We start from the raw sequence: 22,138 nt of genomic DNA, 5'->3' as shown, positions 1-22,138 counted from the left end.
TAACACAGATTGAGCGGAATTTGTTGCCCATGTTTCCTGGCAATAAAATAAACAGTTGTCATTTCATGATACTTTATCATCTGTTAACTTTAACACTTAATACATTGTTTTTAGGACCAATTAAATAAATATACAGTATACTGTATAATGTTACATGATAAATGAAAGGCTTCAAATAGACCCAGTGATCGTGATCGGCCGATACGGCTGATTCTGGAGGTCCAGGACAACACTGAACATCATTCATCTTCTGGCAGAGGAAGTGCAGGTGGTGGAGAATTACAAATACCTGGGTGTACACCTTGACAACAGACTGGACTGGCATTACAACACTGAGGCCATATTCAGGAAGGGCCAGAGCAGACTCTGCTTCTTGAGGAAGCTTAGGTCCTTTTCATGTATGCAGCAAGATGTTGACTAACCCTGACTGGACGCATCACAAAATGGCATGGGATGTGCACGGCCCAGGACCGGAGTGCTCTGCGTGATTAAACTGCTCAGAAGATCATTGGTACCCATCTCCCGAGCATCAGTGATATCGGTGAGGTGAAGTGTCTACGCAGAGACCAAAGGATACTAAAGGACAGTACCCAGCCAGCCACAGCCTGTTCACCCTGCTGCCGCACCACCAGACTGCAGAGCAGCTTTTTCCTCCAAGCTATCAGAGCCTTAAACTCTAATTCATCCTCAGCACTGCTCCAGTGATTATAGTTTATTTCTGTTTACCATTTTTATAATTGATTCTGTATTAATGTATATTGTCTGCTATATAGCAGAAGGGAGTTACAAAACTCAATTTCACTCTATAACTTGTTATATTGTGACAATAAACCTGCCTACCTACCTATATGTTCTCAGTCTGTTGTCGAAAGCACAATTTTCTTTGCAGCAGCATCAGACCCAGTGACAGCAAGAGACTGAACAAGCTAATAAAGAAAGCTGGCTCTGTGCCAGGGTCTGCCCTGGAGCCCCTGGAGTTGGTTGTGGAGAGAAGAATGTTACACAAACTGTTTAACATCATGGAGAGCACTCTGCTGCACAACCTGCTGGTGGGGCAGCAGAGAGTATTCAGCTAGAAACTCCTACAACTCCGCTGTAGCAAAGAACGTTACATTTTCATTTCGTTACATGTTACATATTACATGTCACATGTTCATGTGGTGAAATGCCAGATTAGGGGAGAGATGGTCCAGTACGCTGGTATGACTACACCGAAGAGGACACCGCAAGCTGCTTCTGGGAATATTTCTCTCCAACGTGCGTCACTGTGCAACAAACTGGACAAACGTCATCTGGATCAATACCTGACAAAAGGTGGAGGTATCTGTACCGACGTGACGGTGGTTCAGCAGAATTGTTCTCATGATGTCCCACCTTAAATCCATCACAGACAGGCAGTTCGCCTACAGAGCCAACAGGTCTGTAGACGATGCAGTAAACATGGCCCTTCACTACATCCTCCAGCACCTGGACTCCCCAGGAACCTACGCCAGGATCCCGTTTGTGGATTTCATCTCTGGCCCTGCTGCAGGACAAGCTCTCTCAGCTGAACGTGCCTGACTCCACCCGCAGGTGGATCACTGACTTCCTGACGGACAGGAAGCAAAACATGTCTCTGATTCCAGGACCATCTGCACCGGTTCCCCTTAAGGCTGCGTCTTTCCCCTCTGCTCTTCTCCCTGTACACCAACAGCTGCACCTCCAGTCACCAGTCCGTCAAGCTCCTGAAGTTTGCGGATGACACCACCCTCAAGGGGCTCATCTCAGGTGGGGATGAGTCCGCCTACAGGTGGGAGATCGACCATCTGGTGACCTGGTGCAGCCAGAACAGTCTGGAGCTCAACGCTCTGAAGACAGTGGGGATGGTCGTGGACTTCAGAAAGAGCCCAGCCCCACCTTCCCCCATCATCCTGTGTGACTCTGCTGTCGACACCATGGACTCCTTCTGCTTCCTGGGCACCATCATCTCCCAGGACCTCAAGTGGGAGCTGAACATCACCTCCCTCACCAAGAAGGCCCAGCAGAGGATGTACTTCCTGCAGCAGCTGAAGAAGTTCAGCCTGCCAAAGACAATGATGGTGCACTTCTACACCGCCATCATTGAGTCCATCCTCACCTCTTCCATCACCATCTGGTACACAGCTGCCACTGCCAGGGACAAGGGCAGGCTGCAACGCATCATTCGCTCTGCAGAGAAGGCTGCAATCTTCCTTCTCTTCAGAACCTGTATGCCTCCAGGACTCTGAGATGTGCAGGAAAGATTATGGCTGACTCCTCCCACCCACGAAGGATGCTTCGGTCCATCAGGACCAAAACCTCTCGCTTCCTCAACAAGGCCCGAGTCCCCACTGTCACTGACCTTCATGCCCCCCTCCCTAAACCCACACACTCATACACACTCCTGACCCCACACTTTACAACACTCAATTGTGCTTTATGCTCATGTTGTAAATTTTTTCATACTATTTTAGTATTATTGCAATTTTTGTATACAAGTCCATTTTTTGATCTCCTTACTTTCTATATATTTATATTTATGTTCTACAGTAAGCACCAATTTAGCAAGGCAAATTCCTTGTATGTCAAAATGTACCTGGCAATAAACCTGATTCTTATTCTGATTCTAAAATAGAGCTTTTTGGTAAAGCACATCATTCTTCTGTTTTATGAAAATTAAATGAGGCCTTCAAAGGAAAGAGCACGGTCCCTACAGTCAAACATGGTGGAGGTTCACTGAGGTTTGGGGTTGTTTTGCTGTTTCAGGTACTGGATGTCTTGACTGTGTGCGTGGCATCATGAAATCTGTAGAAAGAATTCTGGGGCAAATTGTAGGGCCCAGTCTCATAAAGCTGGTTCTCCATCTGAGGTCATGGGTCTTACAGCAGGAGAATGACCCAAAGCATACTTCAAAAAGCACCCAAAAATGGTTTAAGACAAAGCACTGGAGAGTCCTAAAGTGGCCAGCAAGTCTAAATCACAGATCTTAATTCCATAGAGCACCTGTGGAGAGATTTTAAAACAGCAGAACAACAGAAGGAACCCATCAAATCTCAAAGACCTAGAGCAGATGGCAAAAGAAATGTGATCCAAAATTCCAGTACAGTTTAAATTATTTTTTCCAAAGGGTGTGCTACCAAATATTAGGTTGAGGGTGCCAGTAATTTTGTCATGACCATTTTTGTTCTGTGTGAAACATCTCAGATTTGGCTTTTTTTTCTCTGCTTTTTGTGTTGTTCCAATTCAAACAAAATAAATAAAAATGAGAAAACCAAAACATTTGTAATTGTAACAATTTTCTGGCAGAAGTAGTGCATAATGTGATAGACATGCAGGGCTGGCCATATTTTTGGCCATGACTGTATATGCAAAATGCCACAGTGTTACTTACCAGCCAGATAGGCTACACTATGTGTGTTGACCTCAAACTTGTCACATTTCAGATGCTTGCCGATGAGAGCCAACAGTGTGTGCAGGATTCTCACTGTCCTCGCTACTGTGGTGGGTGATGGGTGTCTGTAGCCTACAGACAGAAAGACAGACAGTGAGGGACAAGACACTGACCCAAATGTCTTTGGCAGAAACAATATGCACCCAGATTGAACAATACTGCCGCATGTAGTGATGCTCACCGTCACTCTGCCTTTATTCATGAGACATTGCAGTTGAACTAAACTATGTGCATACTTTGAACATATTGCTAAACCACACTGACAGCAGCTTCATCTGGGTTTTCTCAATATATGTGATTGATATGAACATGGACACCCAGTGATTCAACAAAACCATAGTGCTTAGAAAATGGAATGATTGAATCTTTACCTTTGAGTAGGTGGCCCACCAGTGCAAAGTTGAAGTTGGCACTGAAGTTGAGGCCCACAAAGTGATCCATCTGCTTACAGTGCCATTCTAAAGGATGCCTGATCTCCATGAACACTTCTTCTGGACTCTGGAGGAGCAAAAAAGAGGAATTAGGAAACTGTATTTGATCATGTCGTCACATTAAAAACATTCACTGTCAGATGCCCCTGTCCACAAAGTAGGTCTCTTCATGTACTTAATTTTCCACTTTCTTTTTTCAAAAATACACATCTGCAATCAAAAACAGCTAGATAAGAGGATTCTGGTGAGTCAAAAGCGTGTCAGAGTTGTTTGTAAAGACTCCCGGTCATCCAGGTCATGGTATTTCTAGTGCTAAGTGCGAACTTGAAGGTCTCTGCACTGATTCTTCAGTTCAGTTCCAATTTGTTTCAATTTGTTTTGCTTTACCGCACATCATTACTTCACAAATAACTACTATGCAAACAACTACCATTGCAATGAGCACTATAGCTTGGGACCAGAATTAAATGAGACAGTATTTAAGGATTTACTGTGAAGTTACTTTTTAAATACACTGTCATCTGTCCTTGAACACCTCAGTGCAGCCTAAGTGAGCGGCCCAAACCCAAATGAGAGTCAGTATTACGAGAACAGTATTGGTATTTAGTTCACGCAACATCATACCTTGCAACATTTTACCTTATCATTGAAGATGCGCATCGTGTCCAGAGTGTGGAGGTTCTGCTCCAACAGAGCTGTTCCAGCAGAGTACAGGTTGACTTCATCCAGCTGCAGCACAGCTACTGCCACCCAGAACAGAGCTTTGTGCATTGGAGACTCCTGCAAACACACAGATTGTTTGGAAAGCAACTCATACACAGTGTGACTATTGAAAACAGCAAGGCAGGGCTGTGTATTGTCAACGACATAAACCAGATTCTAAAAATGCCAGTGTGGAGATAAACAGAGAATCACTACTGAACTGCTGACTATTATCTTATTTAGAACTTATGTAGCACTATACAAATGACAAACAGAATGTTGATTTTTGATTTAGCTTTTCATAGATATTCCACATTTTACTCAGCCTTCCTGAAACTAATAATCCACAGTTATGATGATGGCTCCTTCTCTCCTCTAGAGGGAGAGATGAACCCACTCAGCAGGCATACAAATAGTTCAAATTTCTAACACTGGAAAATACTATTCATTCATTTGATAAAATTGAGAAAGAGCAGTTATGAAACAGAGTTGGGGCATGCTGTGGCTGGAGGTTGGTCTACAGTGGTTGTATACCTTGCTGAGTAGAGGCTGCAGCTTAGTCAGAGCAATGACTGTGGCTTCTATTAACACCTGACTGTTGTAATTGTCCGGCCCCTTCAGACAACTCTCCAGACCCTGTGATGAAAAGGGAAGAAAGAGAAGGAGCAGGAGCAAGAGGGAGGGAGAGGAGGGACAAGGATCGACAGTCATACATTATATAAAAATTCATTAAATTACATATTCATCAGTGAAAGAGATGTTTAAACTGTGCCTTCACTTTACCAAGTAGCATAAGCATAAGTACCATATAAACATTCATTAAAATCACTTGAAGATCAAAATATGACATGAAAACAATCCTATGTTACATAAAAGCCTAATGCCATCCACAATACTGAATACTACTGATGTACACATCATCCACATTTCACAAGTGAAAATATGTACGGGGCCTCCTCACTTTCAATCACTATTTCTGAAAGTGATTTTCAATCTAATGTCTCTGTGTCAAGTGAATTGGGTCATATATAGAAATAAAAACTTTGGAGAGTTATCTCTCAGCCCTGCAACTACAAGTTAGGATTTTATCCCAGTGTTCATGTTTTCAGAACAGAGGGGCAAAGAACATCTTTGACCTTTTGGGATGACACAAAATCCCCTGGGTAATGTCAAAAACAGACCAGCTCAAAATAACTTTAATTCAAGTTTGCTTTACTGGAATGACATTTGTGTCGCTAAAGCATATCAAAGAAAGTAGTAAGCACAGACAATGAAATCTATGGTGATTATGACATAAAATGATTATAAAAAGACATGAAAGAAAATTTGTATACAGTGTGTCTACACAATACAAGAAAGGCTACTTTTCTCAAATCATCCATTGGATAGACATGCATGAATCAATGAACGAAAGTAAAGAAGAGGCAAAATCTATACTAATGGCAAATCAAGTAGTATTGGGGCTCTGCAGTGCTCAATTTGAATTGAAAAAACTCTGCAGTGTCAGGTTTTCCAGAACATAGTCCCCTCTCAATGGCTATTGATTAAGTGCTTAAAGATCTCCAGACTCAGACTTTGACTATTCACGTGCCAAGGCAATGGAAACGTGTCCATCTCCTAATGACAACAAGTTGCTACGGAGGGGTGGAGGGACATTGACAGGTGAAGGAGTGAAGAAGGAGGACTTGACAATAGACTTACGCCATGTCCAAGGGTCATGACAAGGGGTCGAATTAGTGAATGTACGCTCTCACCCTGTCGATGCTGAGCAGAGGGCTGGCCTTGCTGAGGATTCGGATGATCTGCTTGATCTGGCTGTGGCTAACCCTCTTACTGATGCACCCAAACACCACCAGCGCTCTGGGCTGGAGAGACGGGTTGTACTGGAATGCAAACCTGGAATCCAAACACACACAGACACATATGTTCCACGCTGCACATTCACGCTCTTAACATTGGTGCATTAAAATAAGATGAATTAGGTTCCTACTTCTGTGCGAGCTCTGTCCATTGGTCTAACCACTTGCAGGCTGGGATGTCCCTCATACAAGCCTAGAGGAAAGACAGCAAAGAGCAAACAGAATGAGAATGCGTACAGAGCGAGGAGCAGAACAGTGTGAGCTTCAGTGCAAGTGGTGCAACAAGTTTTCATTAGTGCTTGCTCTTGGTGGGAACTGTTGGGCTTCTGTAAATATCATCACAGAGTATGGTCTAGACCTGCTCTTTTATGAAAAGCGCTGTGAGATAACTGTTGTTGTGATTTGGCGCTATATAAATAAAATTTAATTGAATTGAAAATTGTGATCCATTTGGCAAATGTATATAGATATAGAGATATGGACATGTTTATCATGATAATGACACTAGTTGGGATCATTGGGTTTCCTTGGCAAAATAAATTATTTTTTCTGCTGACCTCCATGATCTCCAGCAAGGCCTCAGTGACTGTCTCCAGGGAGGACAGGGCGAATGTCTCCCTCTCGTAGGACCCTGGTGAGAAGGAGCGGTCTCTGTAGCTGGAACGGAAGGCGATCACAGCGGCTGACTTGACTTTGCTGATGCCGAACAGCAGGTAGAACTTGGGCAGGGAGAACTCAGTCAGGCTCAGCCTCAGAACCTGCTTTGTCTCCTCTGAAATCATTGAACGCAACAACATTTATTTTGAAAACAAGATTTATTTAGAAAAGACACAAGTTGCCTTGATTTTCTGGTGTGCTTGTGCTCTGCTATGAAAACTTCAGTTTTTAGATTGCTCTCGTAGGAGCCACCTCCACCATCCCCATGCACTGTTAGATTGTTGGATTTACCAAAAGGCTTATCCATGCTGCCACAACTGGCTTAATCAACCAAATTAATTAAGTCCTCACCACTGAAGTTGAGCTGTGAGCAGGTGCAGAGGGAGTGGATGATGTTGATGACTAAACCATGGGTGGAGGCCCTGAGGGACAGCGGGCCCGTGGCTACCAGCAGGGTCACCACATGGAACAGGTAGGGCAGGTGAGCTGCAACATCCAGGGAGTTGTTGAAGGACAGCATGAGCATGTAGCGTGCCAAGATGGCAATGTCGTCCCACATCAGGTGTTGCTCTAGTGTGGGTGTTGGCGACAGGCACGTCTTGTCTATGATCTTACACATCCGACCGATAACCTGGCACAAATAATAAGAGAAGACCAACACTGAAACACCACAGACAAAAGCCCAAATTTCCCGTCGCTCACAAAATGATGACAGCTGACGCAAAAATTAAACACTTTCGGTCAATAGCTGAGCCTTCTTTGATATCAATGAACTCTATGCAGGCGGCTATCATGACAAACCCCATACAGTATCATTATAATACATCTAGGTAGACGTAAATATGGCCACACTGATCCAGCCAAATTCTTCTTAAGTCTCCCATCAGATAGATCACATCTCACTGAGCAGCGAGATTGAGGAGTCACTGCTTTTTCTGTGTGAATGTAAATCCAGTATTCTCTCAGTATTTGGTCTCAACCAGCTCCTGTAGCTGTTAAATTCTCTACTATGCTCACCAGCTGGTCTCTAAATGAGTCTGTCTGCTGTGTGCTGCTGAGCAACTTGTGTACAGTTTAATTTATGTCTGGAAACAAGACTGATGAGAGCAGAGTTTGTTGTCCTAAAAGCAAATGCAGTCTACCACCCCTCCAGGACCTCTACACCTCCAGGTGTGGCTGACCCCTCCCACCCAGGTCACAAACTGTTTCAGACACTCCCCTCTTTCCGTCTGCAGCTGGCCTCACCAGCAAATCTCAGGACCCCCACTGACTCTCATCCCCCCTCCTTACAGTACAGTATACTCATACTTAGGAGTGTCCACGACTAAGAATTTACATAGTTGACTCAGAATTGTCAAGTTTTGTCTATAGTCGAGTGATTATCGAAACTTTCACTGTACATTTCCAGTTAAACTGAGGCTCACTGTTGACCCTTTTCTCTCTGTTTTGCTCTCAAGCATTCACCAGTTTTGGGCCGAGTTGTGCATGTCTGCTGACCAGTGCATGCAAGTCGCGGTTCCTCCCGGGTGTATTCTAAGTACTGTTTAAATGATATAATATATTCTTTTTGTGGTTAATCAAAAGGTAATAAATGCTTCATGGGGAAAGTATAACTCAACACAACACCAGCGTAGTCGCTCTTGGTGCTCTGTCTCTCTTACCCTGCTAGTTCAACTGTCCCGACGTTACGTTTTACTGGCCCCAGGCCATCGGGCCACCATCATTGTCGAGCCCTGATTCTTTTACCTACTATGTTCATTGTTCACACTGCTTGGCTAGAAAGTGGATTCTGATTCTAAAAAGAATTCAAGCTGTAAGCAGCGTTGTGCGGGCCCTCGCATGTGCAGTCCTTTGGGTGTGCCACAGCCGTACCACACATACTACTGCTCTACCTACACGGCTCTGATACATCATGTGCTTCGGACGCTGCGTGAACGACTTACACGTCACTTCCTGTGTCCTCTATGTGGCGCTGCACAGCACCCGTATAGCCTTAGCACCTTTGTTCTACTTGGTAGGAGTTTGCCCTCTAAGGCTATCACTACTGGGTTCACCCCAATGCGCGCATGTGCAGCACTGAAAAAAGTTTTGTCTATGCCCATTCATGGTGTGGGCCTCTATCAAGTGGTGCCTTCATCCCGATCTGGTCACTCAGATCTGGCGCAGGTTCAGCGCAAAAGAGGTAGATCTGTTTGCCAACCGAGAAAATGCTCAGTGTGCCTCCTGGTTCTCACTAAACTCGTGGGACACTCCCCCAATGGGGGTAGATGCCTTCACCCACGGCTGTGGAAACTCCCCAGGTGGGGGGATGCCCTCTCCTAGGGGGGGCACAATCAGGACAATCAGCTGAGAGGCAGGGCTTGCAGGGTTTAGGTCTCTCACAGGAGGTGGTGTGCACTGTCCAGGGGTTAGCCGCTTCCACTTGGACCTCTTACTTCGCCAGATGGTCGGGTTTCCAACACTAGAGTCAGGACCAGGGGTTGGACCTGGTGGCTTCTCTGCTGCCTGGGGTGCTTTCGTTTCTCCAGCTGCTGATGAACAGAGGGCTGGCGTTCAGTACAGTTAAGACCTATGCTGCCGCCATTTCAGAATCAGAAATACTTTATGGATCCGGGGGGAAATGTTTTTGTCACAGTTGCACACATTGACATAAAGACATAAAGCAATACAAATAATAATAGAAGTTGACAGGTAAATAAAAATATAAATATAAAAAGAAGAAATATAAAGAAGAAATATAAAAGGAGTATGATATGTACAATATTATTAACATTAACATTATTGACAGAATTGTGGTGAACAGTAGTAGTGAATAAATAGATAATAAATAGAAGCAGAGAAATTTCAGCAAAGAATATTGCACACTGAATATTGCACAGAATGTAAAGTATTGCACGACAATGTCCAGTTTAATAACTAACTAAGGGCCTGTGGGTCAGACACTTTGAGGGAGGAGTTAAAGAGTTTGATGGCAACAGGCAGGAATGGCTTCCTGTGGCGCTCTGTGGTGCATTTTGGGAGAATGAGTCTTGCACTGAAAGTGCTCCTGTGTTTGAGCAACATGTTATGGAGTGGGTGGGAGACATTGTCCAAGATGACATGTAGCTTAGACAGCATCCTCCTCTCTGACATCACCGACAGAGGGTCCAGCTCCAACCCCACAACGTCACTGGCCTTGGATCAGTTTGTTGAGTCTGTTAGCGTCCGCTAACCTCAGCCTGCTGCCCCAGCATGCAACAGCAAACAGGATAGCACTGGCCACCACAGACTCATAAAACATCCTCAGCATCGTCCTGCAGATGTTGAAGGACTTTGGCCTCCTCAGTAAATAGAGACGGCTTTGGCCCTTCCTGTAGAGGGCTTGAGTGGTCTTGGCCCAGTCCAGTTTATTGTCCATGTGCACTCCCAGGTATTTGTAATCCTCCACAATGTCCACACTGACCCCCTGGATGGAAGCCCTCTACTGTATCCAACCCCAGCAGAGTCATCAGAAAACTTCTGTAGATGGCAGGACTCTGTGTGGTATTTGAAGTCTGTGGTGTAGATGGTGAAGAGGAAGGGAGAGAGGACCGTCCCCTGTGGGGCCCCGGTGTTGCTGACCACCCTGTCTGACACACAGTGTTGCGGGCGCACAGTGTGGTCTGCGAGTCATGCAGTTAACAATCCAGGACACGAGGGGGGCATCCACCTGCATCGCTGTCAGCTTCTCACCCAGCAGGGCCGGCCGGATGGTGTTGAGGGCACTGGAGAAGTCAAAAAACATGACCCTCCCAGTGCTCGCCAGCTTATCCAGGTGGGCGTAGGTGCGGTTGAGCAGGAAGATGATGGCTTCTTTGGCATAGGCACGAGGCAAGATGTCTTCCACAGCACAGGGAACCTTTAGGAGACTCAGGCTCAGGTTGAAGACATGAAGGACTCCACATAGCTGGGGGGCACAGGCTTTGAGCACCCCGGGGCGGACACCATAGGAGCCATAGCATCAAATCTGTTAAAGAACAGATTAGGTTGGTTGGCCCTGTCCAAGCTGCCTTCAACTCCTCTGCTGCCAGTCGGTCTGAAGCCAGTGATGTTCCTCATGCCGGTCCACACCTCCCTCATGTTGTTCTGCTGGAGTTTACGCTCCAGCTTCCTCCTTTGCTTCTCCTTAGCCTCCCTGATCTTCACCTTCAGGTCCCCCTGAACAGTCTTCACCTCCTCCCTATTACCGTCACTGAAATCCCACAGTTTGAGTAACAATGAACAGTCTTCGTTGGGACAGTGCAGTCCACAAAGACGTTTATGTAGTCTGTGATGCACTCAGGTCTGACCTTCCTGGTGGGGAGGGGGGATGAGCTGTATGCATCCTTAACGTTAGCATACAGCAACAGTGCCGTGACCGCACGAAAGGAGCAAGTTCACGGCTAACAACCAGACCAAAACTCTCTCAACGTGCATAATTAGAGAGAGTGTATCTTCAGTTACTTACACACAAGAGAGAAATTTATACTGTCATGATGGTTTTGGTGACAGGACGGTGTTCGCTCACCCTCTGGTGAAGCACAGGCCTGAGTCACGGCATGCTGCTTCGCAGTCGGATTTGGCACTGGTTTAATGCGCCTTGGCCAAAGCCCCCATTGAGCCTTTGGAGGACCTGAAGTTCCTTTTGGCCAAGGTTGCCTTGCTCTTGACTCTGACATCAGCCAAGAGGGTCAGCGACCTGGCTTCCCTCTCTGTGGCCCCTTTGTGGTTCAGGATCCAGGGTGTACCCTAAACCTGCCTTTATGCCTAAAAGCATCACCAGCTCTTTTAGGTCAAGTGGTTACCCTCACAGGCTTCTTCCTACCTCCTCATAGGTCTGAGGAAGAAGCTGTGTCCCACCTCCTCTGACCTGTGAGCGTACTATCCTGTTACGTGGCGCACACGGCCGCCTATCGCCGCTCGTAGCGCTTGTTAGTGCACTACAGGGAGCAGTCCAAGTGGCTCCCCCTGTCAGCGCAGCGTCTGACTGGCTGGCTGTGCAAGGCCATTTCACAGGCCAATGTGTAAGCCAGTGAGTTTCCCCGGATGGTATCAGGGCGCACTCCACGAGAAATATCGCTTCCTCTGTGACGCTGCATGGTGGGATGATGGTGAACAATATCTGCACGGCGGCCTCCTGCTCCTGACTGCTCGCGCCTGCACTGCGCGCAGCCGGAACCGTTACTGTGCATAACCTTTGTCTGCGCTTGCACAGCTGTGGAGCCCCCATCCTGTCCCCGGCCTGTCTCACATGGGTTGCTTTGCCTTCCCCATGTCGCGCCATGAGTGAATGCGCATACACCATCACGGATGCTGTGGGGCTGTGAGGGACTGGGTGGCTTATTATGTTGGCTCTTGGTAGGTGTGTCTGTGCTTTGTGGTATCTTATGGGCCCAGTGAGGTGTTGACTCATCCTCCTTCGCCTCTAACCCAATAGCGATAGCCATAGAGGGCGAGGCCGAGATTCTATGAGTATAGTTTTAGCCCTCTAAGATTTGGGCCTCACTGAAACTGTGGTTCTCAGTGAAAAACTTAATGTATCACTTGGTGCGAGCAAATTCTGAATACAAGACTAAGTCCACTCAAGAGACACAGACACGCTCTTCCAAAGGGCAACTACCACTGCGACAGTTGCGCACAGTGCAATAATACTATAAAAATTACAAATTTTTCCCAACCCTACACAGGCAAAACATTTCACATTAACAGTGTCATCACTTCTACTTCACTATGGTTTGTGGCATTGAACAGGTCACTCTACCACTCAGGGGCGGTGACCACGATAAGTTACTTAAACAGCATGAGGCTTACTGGATTTATCCTCAGCAAACATGGGCTCCAAATGGACTTAATGATGAATTTCTGCATAACATCCCCCTGGGATGACAGACCAGGTGGGGATAGACCAGGTAGGGAATCCCCTGGGATGACGGAGGACCTTCAACAGGAAATAAAACTGTCCCACAACACCTAACACATAAAACTGTCACCCGCTGACCCTAACAACATTTTTGCCCACCAAACACATCCTCCATGACAAACACAGGCCTGTTTGACCACCGTGAATACAGTACCAAGGTGTTTTTTATGCCGGGTTTCGCTCTTGGCATCCCGTGGCTGAGTCAGCTAATAGGACTGCTAGCCGCATGGCTAACCGAGCTAACTAGCTACAGATACAGACAGACAATCTTGGCTACTAGCAGCTTTTAGTGGTTTAGCAAAAGGTAAAGCTATCCACCAAGATCTTATGTCCATCAAGAAGCTCTGTAAATCTCGGTACTGGATTCCCTGTTAGTCTTTGAGGCTGTGTTCGGTCTTATTCATGCTGTGTTTAGTCGGAGGCTGCTGAGTGCAGTTTCAATGCCCGCTTGCCCGGCTCTGGTTCCCAATCAGGCGCTGCACCCCGCCATCATTCCCTGCTGGAGCCCCGGGCCTGAAAACCATTGTAAACAACTTTATACACTCTTTGGTAAACACTAACACTCCCCCTGTGCTCTGGGCTCCCACTACGAACAGAGTAAGCAAAACTGACAAGTAGTTGCACTGCTATCTGAGCTAATTAGATAATGGCAAGTCAGCAGCAGTTAGCTATTAGCTTTACTTGTTGCTGAAGTTATCTATCAGTAAACTCTGTAAATCACAGAGTTGAGGCAGAGCAGCCAGGGGACAGAGAGAACACCAGAAAATATTTTCTCCATATTTTTAATATTTTCTTCATCAAATATGATCCAGTTTCAGCAATATCATGACACACTCTAAAATATCTTCAAGAATGTGTTTTTTTATCATTGACGGGCCAGATACTGCCATATTGGTGACATAAAGTGCAAGTGCAAATGTTATAAAAACATTTAAACATCGATTTTGATTTCATGGGAATGGGAGATTTTATTAATATTGTATGTTTCTCTAAAAATACATTGAGCAGTTATTTTTGATGCCTTGATGTGTTTGTTGCACCTAATTAATAATGCGTAGAATTTTAGGCAACATTTTTGGTGATAACATTTTTCTCTTTTCCTATTTTTCTCTAAATTTCATTGTTATTTAACACTTTAATTAAGTATGATATTATTGTCTTTTGAATCTATTGTGGGGTCACATGTGTTTATTATATTTTCCTCTATCTACTGTTGTGTTTATTATGCTATATCCTCTATTTATCTGTTAATCTGTAAGGTACCAGCAAGATTTGAGAACATATCTGTCCATAAATGCATTTTAATGTATTTTTTGGTGTACATTTTACAGAAATCTACATCTAGTATAGAACCCCCTGGAAAGATATATTATTGCTACCATAGAGAAAGTCATTGGCGTTGCCCAGTGCTTGAAGTGGGCCAGAATGCCCTGGAACGCAGTACCGGCACCTCGACATTTTACTCTTTGCCATACCGGGACATTTTCTTGCCTACCGGGACTTCTCCCAAGCTGCCGGTACTCTCCTCTGCCCTCTCCATGGCCCAATCCCAATGTACCACCTAAGCCTTGAACCTCCACAGACTTTACTGACATTATTTGGAAAGTGAATGAGTGTAAGAGGCGGCAAGGGCTCAAAATGCTGTAAACAGGAACGGGACAGCACTTTGCCACATTATCACGTTACCTTGACGACGCTGAAACATGTTGCACACTTTTTATTTTATGTTTTTGCCTGATTTTTAGGTATTGCGGGCTCTTGTCCTACAGAGTGGAGGAGAGGTAAATGTCAGTCTACATTTGTCAATAATAAATACACTGTTGTTGGTCAAAACAGCACCATTAGGCAAAAACTAAAATAAATAGTTGAATAAACTAAGTGTGTAATAAGGGGATTGCATTCCTCTGACTTCATGTGTTCTATGCACCATCATAAATCTATGTTAAGAAAAACAATTTTCAAAAAAAATGCGGACTCAAAATGCCCACGAGAGAGCCCGTAAAGTCGGACACATGCTACCTGCGTAAGCTTACTGTGAGCTGAGATCAATGACTGAGACTAGGCAAAAGTTCGGTTCCAACTTTGTGCAGCCTGAGATTTTAATGTCATGTGATATGGTGACGTTTTGCAGCGCCGGTGTTCTGTCGATCTATGCAGCCTTGTCAAAATAATGCAACCTACGCAAATCGATAGCAGAGTCTATTGAGTCGCTCTGCCCTTTCTAAAAATGCTACCTTATGTGTTCCCCTTTTCAGTCTCATAAAGTTATAACTCTCACAGTATTATGACATTGTCTGTTTTTTGATTATATTAAATGTAAATGCTCCGTATTTGTTTAGCGCCTTTCTAGTCTTTTCGACCACTCAAAGCTCTTTTACATTACATCTGCATTCACCATTCACACACATTCACACACTGAGCCCAAGTGCTCAAACAGAAACTAACATTCACACACATTCATACACTGGTGGAACAGCCACCAGGGGCAATCCGGAGTTCAGTATCTTGCCCGAGGACACTTCGACACGCAGCAACCACTGACCTTCCAATTAACGGGCAAGCCGCTCTACCTCCTGAAGCACAGACCGTGTATAGGTCATGCATGTAGATTTTGTTAAAATATTATGACTTTAGTATCATTAGTTTTGCGATTTTATTCTTGTAATATTATGACTTTTGTCTCAAAATAAAGTTATTCAGCAAATGTCATAGAACACAGATAAGTTTGAGGGATTTTGTGAATGAATGTGCAGAAAGTTTTGAACATGAGCAGAAAACCTGCAGAACAACATGCAAGATTTCTGGGCTGGGACATGCCCCAAATGTTTCAAGAGCCTAGCAATGCCCCTGGAGAGAGTCATATGTAAGCTTAAGCTAGATCTTTAGTACTGGAAATGTGAATAAATGTTTGTAATGGTTGGCTTATTTTATGAGGAAGTGGGTGATTGGTGTGGACAAACAAGTTACCTCCTACAAAAGATGGATTCTCAGTATATAACACCATTTGCCTGATGAAGGTCTAAAAAAAGAAAATTAGGGAGTTTTCTTTTTCACCCACCTGTCCCCCTCCGACTCACCTATCTCTCGTTATAGATGTGCAAAATAATTAACTGTTCTGGAACACACTGTGAAAATCTTATTCAAATCGCATAATGAGTGTCACACAGCGCTTCCTTCCTCATGCCAATAGTCATTTACAATGGTAGCGCCACCTGCATGAGGAAGGAAGCGCTGTGTGACACTCGTTATGCGATTTGAATAAAATTTGTACATGTGTTCAGGGAGAGAACGTTATCAAGCATGTAAAGTTTAGTGCAGATGTGAGCATGTACACTCTCTCTCTCCGTTTGTACAACTTTTAATCGTCACTAGGTTTAGGTTTCACTGCACAGCGAAAAATTGCAGTACATTAGACTAATTCCCTAGTAGGAGATTGATAATGGAGAAAGTGTGTAAAACCAATAGGGACCTCACACGATTCTCATGCTCAGGCCTTAATGACCTTCCATAACCATGACTGAAATTCAACCTTCAAAAGTCTGAGTAGAGTAATCTTTAGTTTATCTTCAGCTTAATAGCAGAGACAAGCATCATTTAAGCTATAAATCATTTCTCAAACTCCAAAGTTTACTCATTTAAAATATCATCATGCAAAATTTTTATTTAAGAACATGCCATAGACTTACTGACAAATAAGGCTCCAATGAAGCAATCCATGGTGAAGCCCCACGGTAAACACAGAGTTGATCATATGACAATGTGGTTATAGTTATAAGCGGCTAGCACGTATTCAACTCTTGGGTGACAAAGGGTTCAAGAGCAGTGGACAAGGCTTCATTGTGCTCAGAAGGCTGTCCTGCAATGACATCAGAGAGTAACTCTGTGGATAACACCAGCACAAAGACTTGTGTATAGGTCACAGCCAGGTACATCTGACAATTTGATATTCTTACATTTGATGCAATACTTTAGTAAAAGTACACTTAATCATGGAGGGCAGCTGCACTTAGACAATGACTGGCTTTTCTTAGTCAACAATCTTCACAATGGCCACCATTCAGGGCAGTGCCGTCAGGGCTGGCTTTTCTATTGTGTCTCTTGTGTATGTTGTTTGTTATCCGAGCAGCAGGCTGAATTTGGATCCAGAGCACAAAGATGATGGATAGTGAGTGGATGAGTTTGTCTCTTTGGACACCAAGTCAGGAGTGATTTACAACTCTGGATTGATTTCTTCCATTAGTAAGTAAGCCAATATTATATTTAAAATCTGATCAGTCACATCACAAACTAAACCATTAACAAATGTTGAATGAATTCATACATCTTGTCACCTTGCTATAATATTATATATAACAATAAAACCATGTCCATGCTGTCATGCACCCGTTTTCTGTTAATGTTATGAAATACAACAGTAGGAAAATATTATTCAAACAGAACATTTAAAGTTACAACTATGGTAAGTATGCTGCCTATAGAATACTTAATACCGTGTCAAACTATAGTTGCAGCTGAGAATTGCGGTAGTTGTATGCAGGCCTGCAAACTGCATACAGTTTGATGAAAAAGTTAAGGATATATGAAAGTAATCCCCTGAATTTTTACAATCTGAACTTGTACTTAAATGGAGCATTCTGGGGCACTTTCAGATTAAAACAGAGGCAGAAGATAGACTGTCTGCAGCTCAAGCTGCTGTGGGTACCATGCATATGCCAAAAGATGTCAGTGGCAAAGCAGAGAGTAATTCAGTCCCACTGCACCCAAGTCCATTTCTGTATTGTGGCCAAAACTAGGGTATTATGTGGTTGTTGTCTAGTCTTTTTCTTTCTCTACCTGTTCTCTCTGCTGCTGCATTTTCTCATCAGAAAAAACCTAGTCCTAGTCTTTTGATGAATGATGCTACCAGTGGAATTTCTTCTTTACCATTTAGAAAAGTACATACAAATACTCTATTAAGATTTACAAATACTTGAGTTGAAATAATGACAATATTGTGATAAGAATAGTGCTGCTGACTGTACAACTCCACCGTACTTCCTGGTCAAGAATAAAACGTGATTTATACTCCTGCGACGGGTCTACACCGTAGCCTATGGCTTCAGCTACGCACGTAGCCAGGCATTTATACTTGTGCGTTGGTGTCTCTGTCTGCAAATACACCGCCAAACGTTAGTTGGCAGCAGCGCTACAGCGTCCACTGTGTTGACTTTTGCCGGCCAAGCAGGCTAACTTCCAATTTAGCCCTCCGCTAACGACAATGGGGATAAAATTGTATACATACAGCTGTTATAGACTTTTCAAATGTTATCGACTACTAGTTACTACAAAGCACGGGGCATTTCCTGTCGGCTCTGAGGCACTGCGAGGCTGCCCAGCCAACCAATCACAGTTCTTACGGTCCGACGTGTAGTTACATTTTTGAGGAGGTGCACGTCAGCCTATGGCATAGGCTACTGCGTAGGGTGTGGGGCTATGTCGACGCAGAAGAATAAATCACACTTAATTCTGGGAAGAGGTCGTCTTGACCAACTTATTTTCTGAAACAAGAACTGAACAGTTTCTTAGAATAAGCTAAGTATAACTAACTTTTAAATGGTAATGGACATTACTTGTCTAGCGCCTCTAGTCTTACGACCACTCAAATGCTTTACAATACACATTCAACCACTGACACACATACATTCATTCACTGATGGCAGATGCTAAGGAGCCAGCTGTTTATTAAAAAGAAACGAATCATTCTCACGCTGATGGATCAAATCGCCAACCTTCTGATTAGTGGATGACCTGCTCAACCTGCTGAGCCACAGCCACCCTGGATGGACAGACAGACAAACGCTATATTGCCAAAGGTTTTGGGTCACCTGCCTTTACATTTACATGAAGGTTACTGACATCCCATTCTTAATCCGTAGCGTTTAATATGGAGTTGGCCAACCCTCTGCAGCTGTAATAGCTTCACCTCTTCTGGGAAGGCTGTCCACAAGGTTTAGGAGTGTGTTTATGGGAATTTTTGACCATTCTTCTAGAAGTGCATTTGTCAGGCACAGATGTTGGACAAGAAGGCCTGGCTCACAGTCTCCGCTCTAATTCATCCCAAAGGTGTTCTGTCGGGTTGGGGTCAGGATTCCGTGCAGACCAGTCAAGTTCTCCACACCAAACTCGCTCATCCATGTCTTAATGGAAATTGCTTTGTGCACTGGTGCACAGTATTGTTGGAACAGGAAGGGGCCATCCCCAAACTGTTTCCACTATGTTGGGAGCATGAAATTGTCCAAAATGTCTTGGTATGCTGAAGCATTAACAGTTCCTTTCACTGGAACTAAGGGGCCAAGCCCTGAAAAACAACCCCACACTATAATCCCCCCTCCACCAAACTTTACACTTGGCACAATGCAGTCAGGCAAGTACCGTTCTCCTGGCAACCGCCAAACCCAGACTCGTCTATCGGATTGCCAGACAGGGAAGCGCGATTCGTCGAACACGTCTCTACTGCTCTAGTGTCCAGTGGCGGCGTGCTTCACACCGCTGCATCCGACACTTTGCATTGCACTTGGTGATGTAAGGCTTGGATGCAGCTGCTCGGCCATGGAAACTCATTCCATGAAGCACTGTTTTTGAGCTAATCTGAAGGCCACACGACGTTTTTGAGGTCTGTAGCTGTTGACTCTGCAGAAAGTTGGCGTATTCTGCGCACTGTGTGCCTCAGCATGCGCTGACCCCCCTCAGCGCATGCACAGGTAGTAACCTATCACGATACCACGCTTGAATTCACTGAGCTCCTGAGAGCGACCCATTCTTTCACAAATGTTTGTGAAAGCAGTCTGCAGCCTAGGTGCTTGATTTTATACACCTGTGGCCATGGAAGTGATTGGAACACCTGAATTCAATGATTTGGACGGGTGTCCTAAAACTTTATAGTGTAAGTATTTGATGTCCAGTAGCAGTAGAGACCCACTTTGAATTTCCTTGTTGGCACTATTCAAATAAACTTACTTTGCCTTGCACGGCGAGCAAATGTTATTTAATAAAAATCGACCAACGGAGCAAGCACCTGCAGACCAACAGACAGCCAGGTAGGTTCCACCAAATCCTCAAAGTAAGAAACCCTGCTAAACGCTCCTAAGTTGCTGCTTCCAACTTAAAAAAGCTGCTCTAGTCTGCTGCAAAACCTGCGTCCTTAACAATTCCACTTTAGAACTAAGTCATCAAATGATAGATGGTACACATGCATTGCCATCACAACCAAGTGGCCATGCGGGACCAATGATGCCTGAGAGCTCCACAAAAAAAACAAAAAAAAAAAACAGCCAACATTCTCTGTGGGACTGAATGTAGCAGAGCCTGCCTGACAGTGCTCCTCCTCCCTCCTCTGCTGACCTTACATCGTCTGTGATATCAAGGTTGATGCTACAAATTACTAAAGTAACTTAGAGTTAGGTCAGCAGAACGATTCACTATAGGCCTAATCATGATAGAGAGTAAGAAAATATTTCACTTTGGGATTGGCAATTGAATAATAATCATTGCAACATAATTTTCTTCAATAACAATATAACAAATGTTTAATAAATGCTGGATTTAATTATAATTAGGATATTTAAGGAAAAGAACTGAAAAAAGATTAATACTTAATTATACGTATGCATACATGCTAAAAAAAGTAGTAGTATAATTGTTTTGAATATTCTGCCTCGGATTTGTTAAGTGTTCATTAAGTGTCATGTTCTGACTGTAACAAATAGTTCAAAACCACAATTAATCGTCTGGTCTCAAAAATCAGCTTTTATTACTTTATTTATGATGAACATGTTTGGCCATATCGCCCAGCCCTAATTTCACTTGTGATTCCTGAGAAGCTCTCAGTGGCTGACTGGTTTAACTGAAATTCTTCTTCTTTAGATGAGCCTTAGAGGAGAGAACAACATGATGACATAGTTTCTGTATGTGGAATAGTATGCGGCCACTGTACACAGAGTCAAGCAACCTTCAGATCGAGATTGAAGTAATTACATTTTTAATTACTGTATAATTCATTTGGTAAGCAACTATTCTGAATTGTGTGGGATGGTGTCCCATGATTAAGAAATCCAACTAAATTCTGTGATTTGATATAGTGACTATTTGTGATAGCCAGAAATGAGTGCGAATCTGCTACTTCCTCTTACAAAGCTCATTCGCTACGATTATTTTAATGCCTGTAAACAACATCTCGCCACAAGGGAGCTGACCAATCATTTCCATGCAGTGGTAAAACCATGCAGAGGGTTTCAAAACTGGCTGAATAAATGATATGTTGAGTATTTGCTCACAAACACACTGCTGTGCTTATAGGGAGAAAACGTAGCACAGAGGTGAAGTCTCCTCCGACAAAGCAAAGGTCCCTAATACCATGAAATGAAATGATCTGTGAGGCAATAAGATGACTTTGTCGTCTTCAATATTCAAAAAAAAAAATCTGTCATTGATAAGATACATGCTGAGTATAAGTTCCTCCGCATCTCCTCTTATTTTAGCATGTATTAGCTCAGAGTAGACAGTCTCACCTTGCTGGACACCAGTTTGACATTCCCTGAGGCCAGAGCCACTGCAGTATCGGCCATAACCTCTGCTTTGATGGAGCCCAGGCCTCCCGTGGCACTGGTCTTAATAAAGCTGTCCAACACCACATCCAACAGGTCTGTTATCTGAAGACGCAGCAAGAAAGTAAGTTCAAACCCAGAACACATTTTTACTTTTCAAGCTGTTGGTGTGATAGACTCACCTGACCCAGACTGCCCCAGATCTTGGCCTGGATAGAGGGATACATCTGCTTTTCATTGATCGTCATGGTGATGAGTTTGTCCAAAATGGCAGTGACACGCTGGCGCTTGGCATCATCATTGTGCTTACAGAAGCGAACTAGGTTGAGCAGCCACGGGGTCATGTACTCCAGGCAGAGATGCTTTAGCTCAATACCTGAAGTAGAAAAACACAGCACCTGGTTTACGTTCTAATTCAAAGGTCATTGTTGGGTCAATGGCGAGATTTTCTTATCTTTGTCTTACAGTAGTTCATACTACTGAACGTTATATTGTTCCACATGAAGATCAGTTTTACTCAGAATGAGTTGTGTAATGCTTTC

The 22,138-nt window shown here is 44.1% G+C and overlaps 1 protein-coding gene across 1 annotated transcript in view; it reads right to left on the bottom strand.

Annotated features, from left to right (window-relative positions):
* nf1a (neurofibromin 1a) overlaps nt 1-22,138 on the bottom strand; it is a 176,119-nt gene that overhangs the window by 39,431 nt on the left and 114,550 nt on the right. Inside the window, exons 38-47 of the mRNA XM_046075025.1 lie at nt 21,779-21,972; nt 21,561-21,701; nt 7,449-7,728; nt 6,998-7,212; nt 6,572-6,633; nt 6,336-6,477; nt 5,116-5,217; nt 4,519-4,659; nt 3,820-3,946; nt 3,389-3,520 (exon numbers count right to left, since the gene is read on the bottom strand). Of these exons, the coding sequence (XP_045930981.1) occupies nt 3,389-3,520; nt 3,820-3,946; nt 4,519-4,659; nt 5,116-5,217; nt 6,336-6,477; nt 6,572-6,633; nt 6,998-7,212; nt 7,449-7,728; nt 21,561-21,701; nt 21,779-21,972 (1,536 nt within the window). The remainder of the gene's footprint in view (nt 1-3,388; nt 3,521-3,819; nt 3,947-4,518; nt 4,660-5,115; nt 5,218-6,335; nt 6,478-6,571; nt 6,634-6,997; nt 7,213-7,448; nt 7,729-21,560; nt 21,702-21,778; nt 21,973-22,138) is intronic.

This window comes from Micropterus dolomieu, linkage group LG17 (assembly GCF_021292245.1).
Source record: "Micropterus dolomieu isolate WLL.071019.BEF.003 ecotype Adirondacks linkage group LG17, ASM2129224v1, whole genome shotgun sequence".
In the NCBI taxonomy this organism is placed as follows: domain Eukaryota; kingdom Metazoa; phylum Chordata; class Actinopteri; order Centrarchiformes; family Centrarchidae; genus Micropterus; species Micropterus dolomieu.
This window is presented reverse-complemented; position numbering and strand designations above follow the sequence as displayed.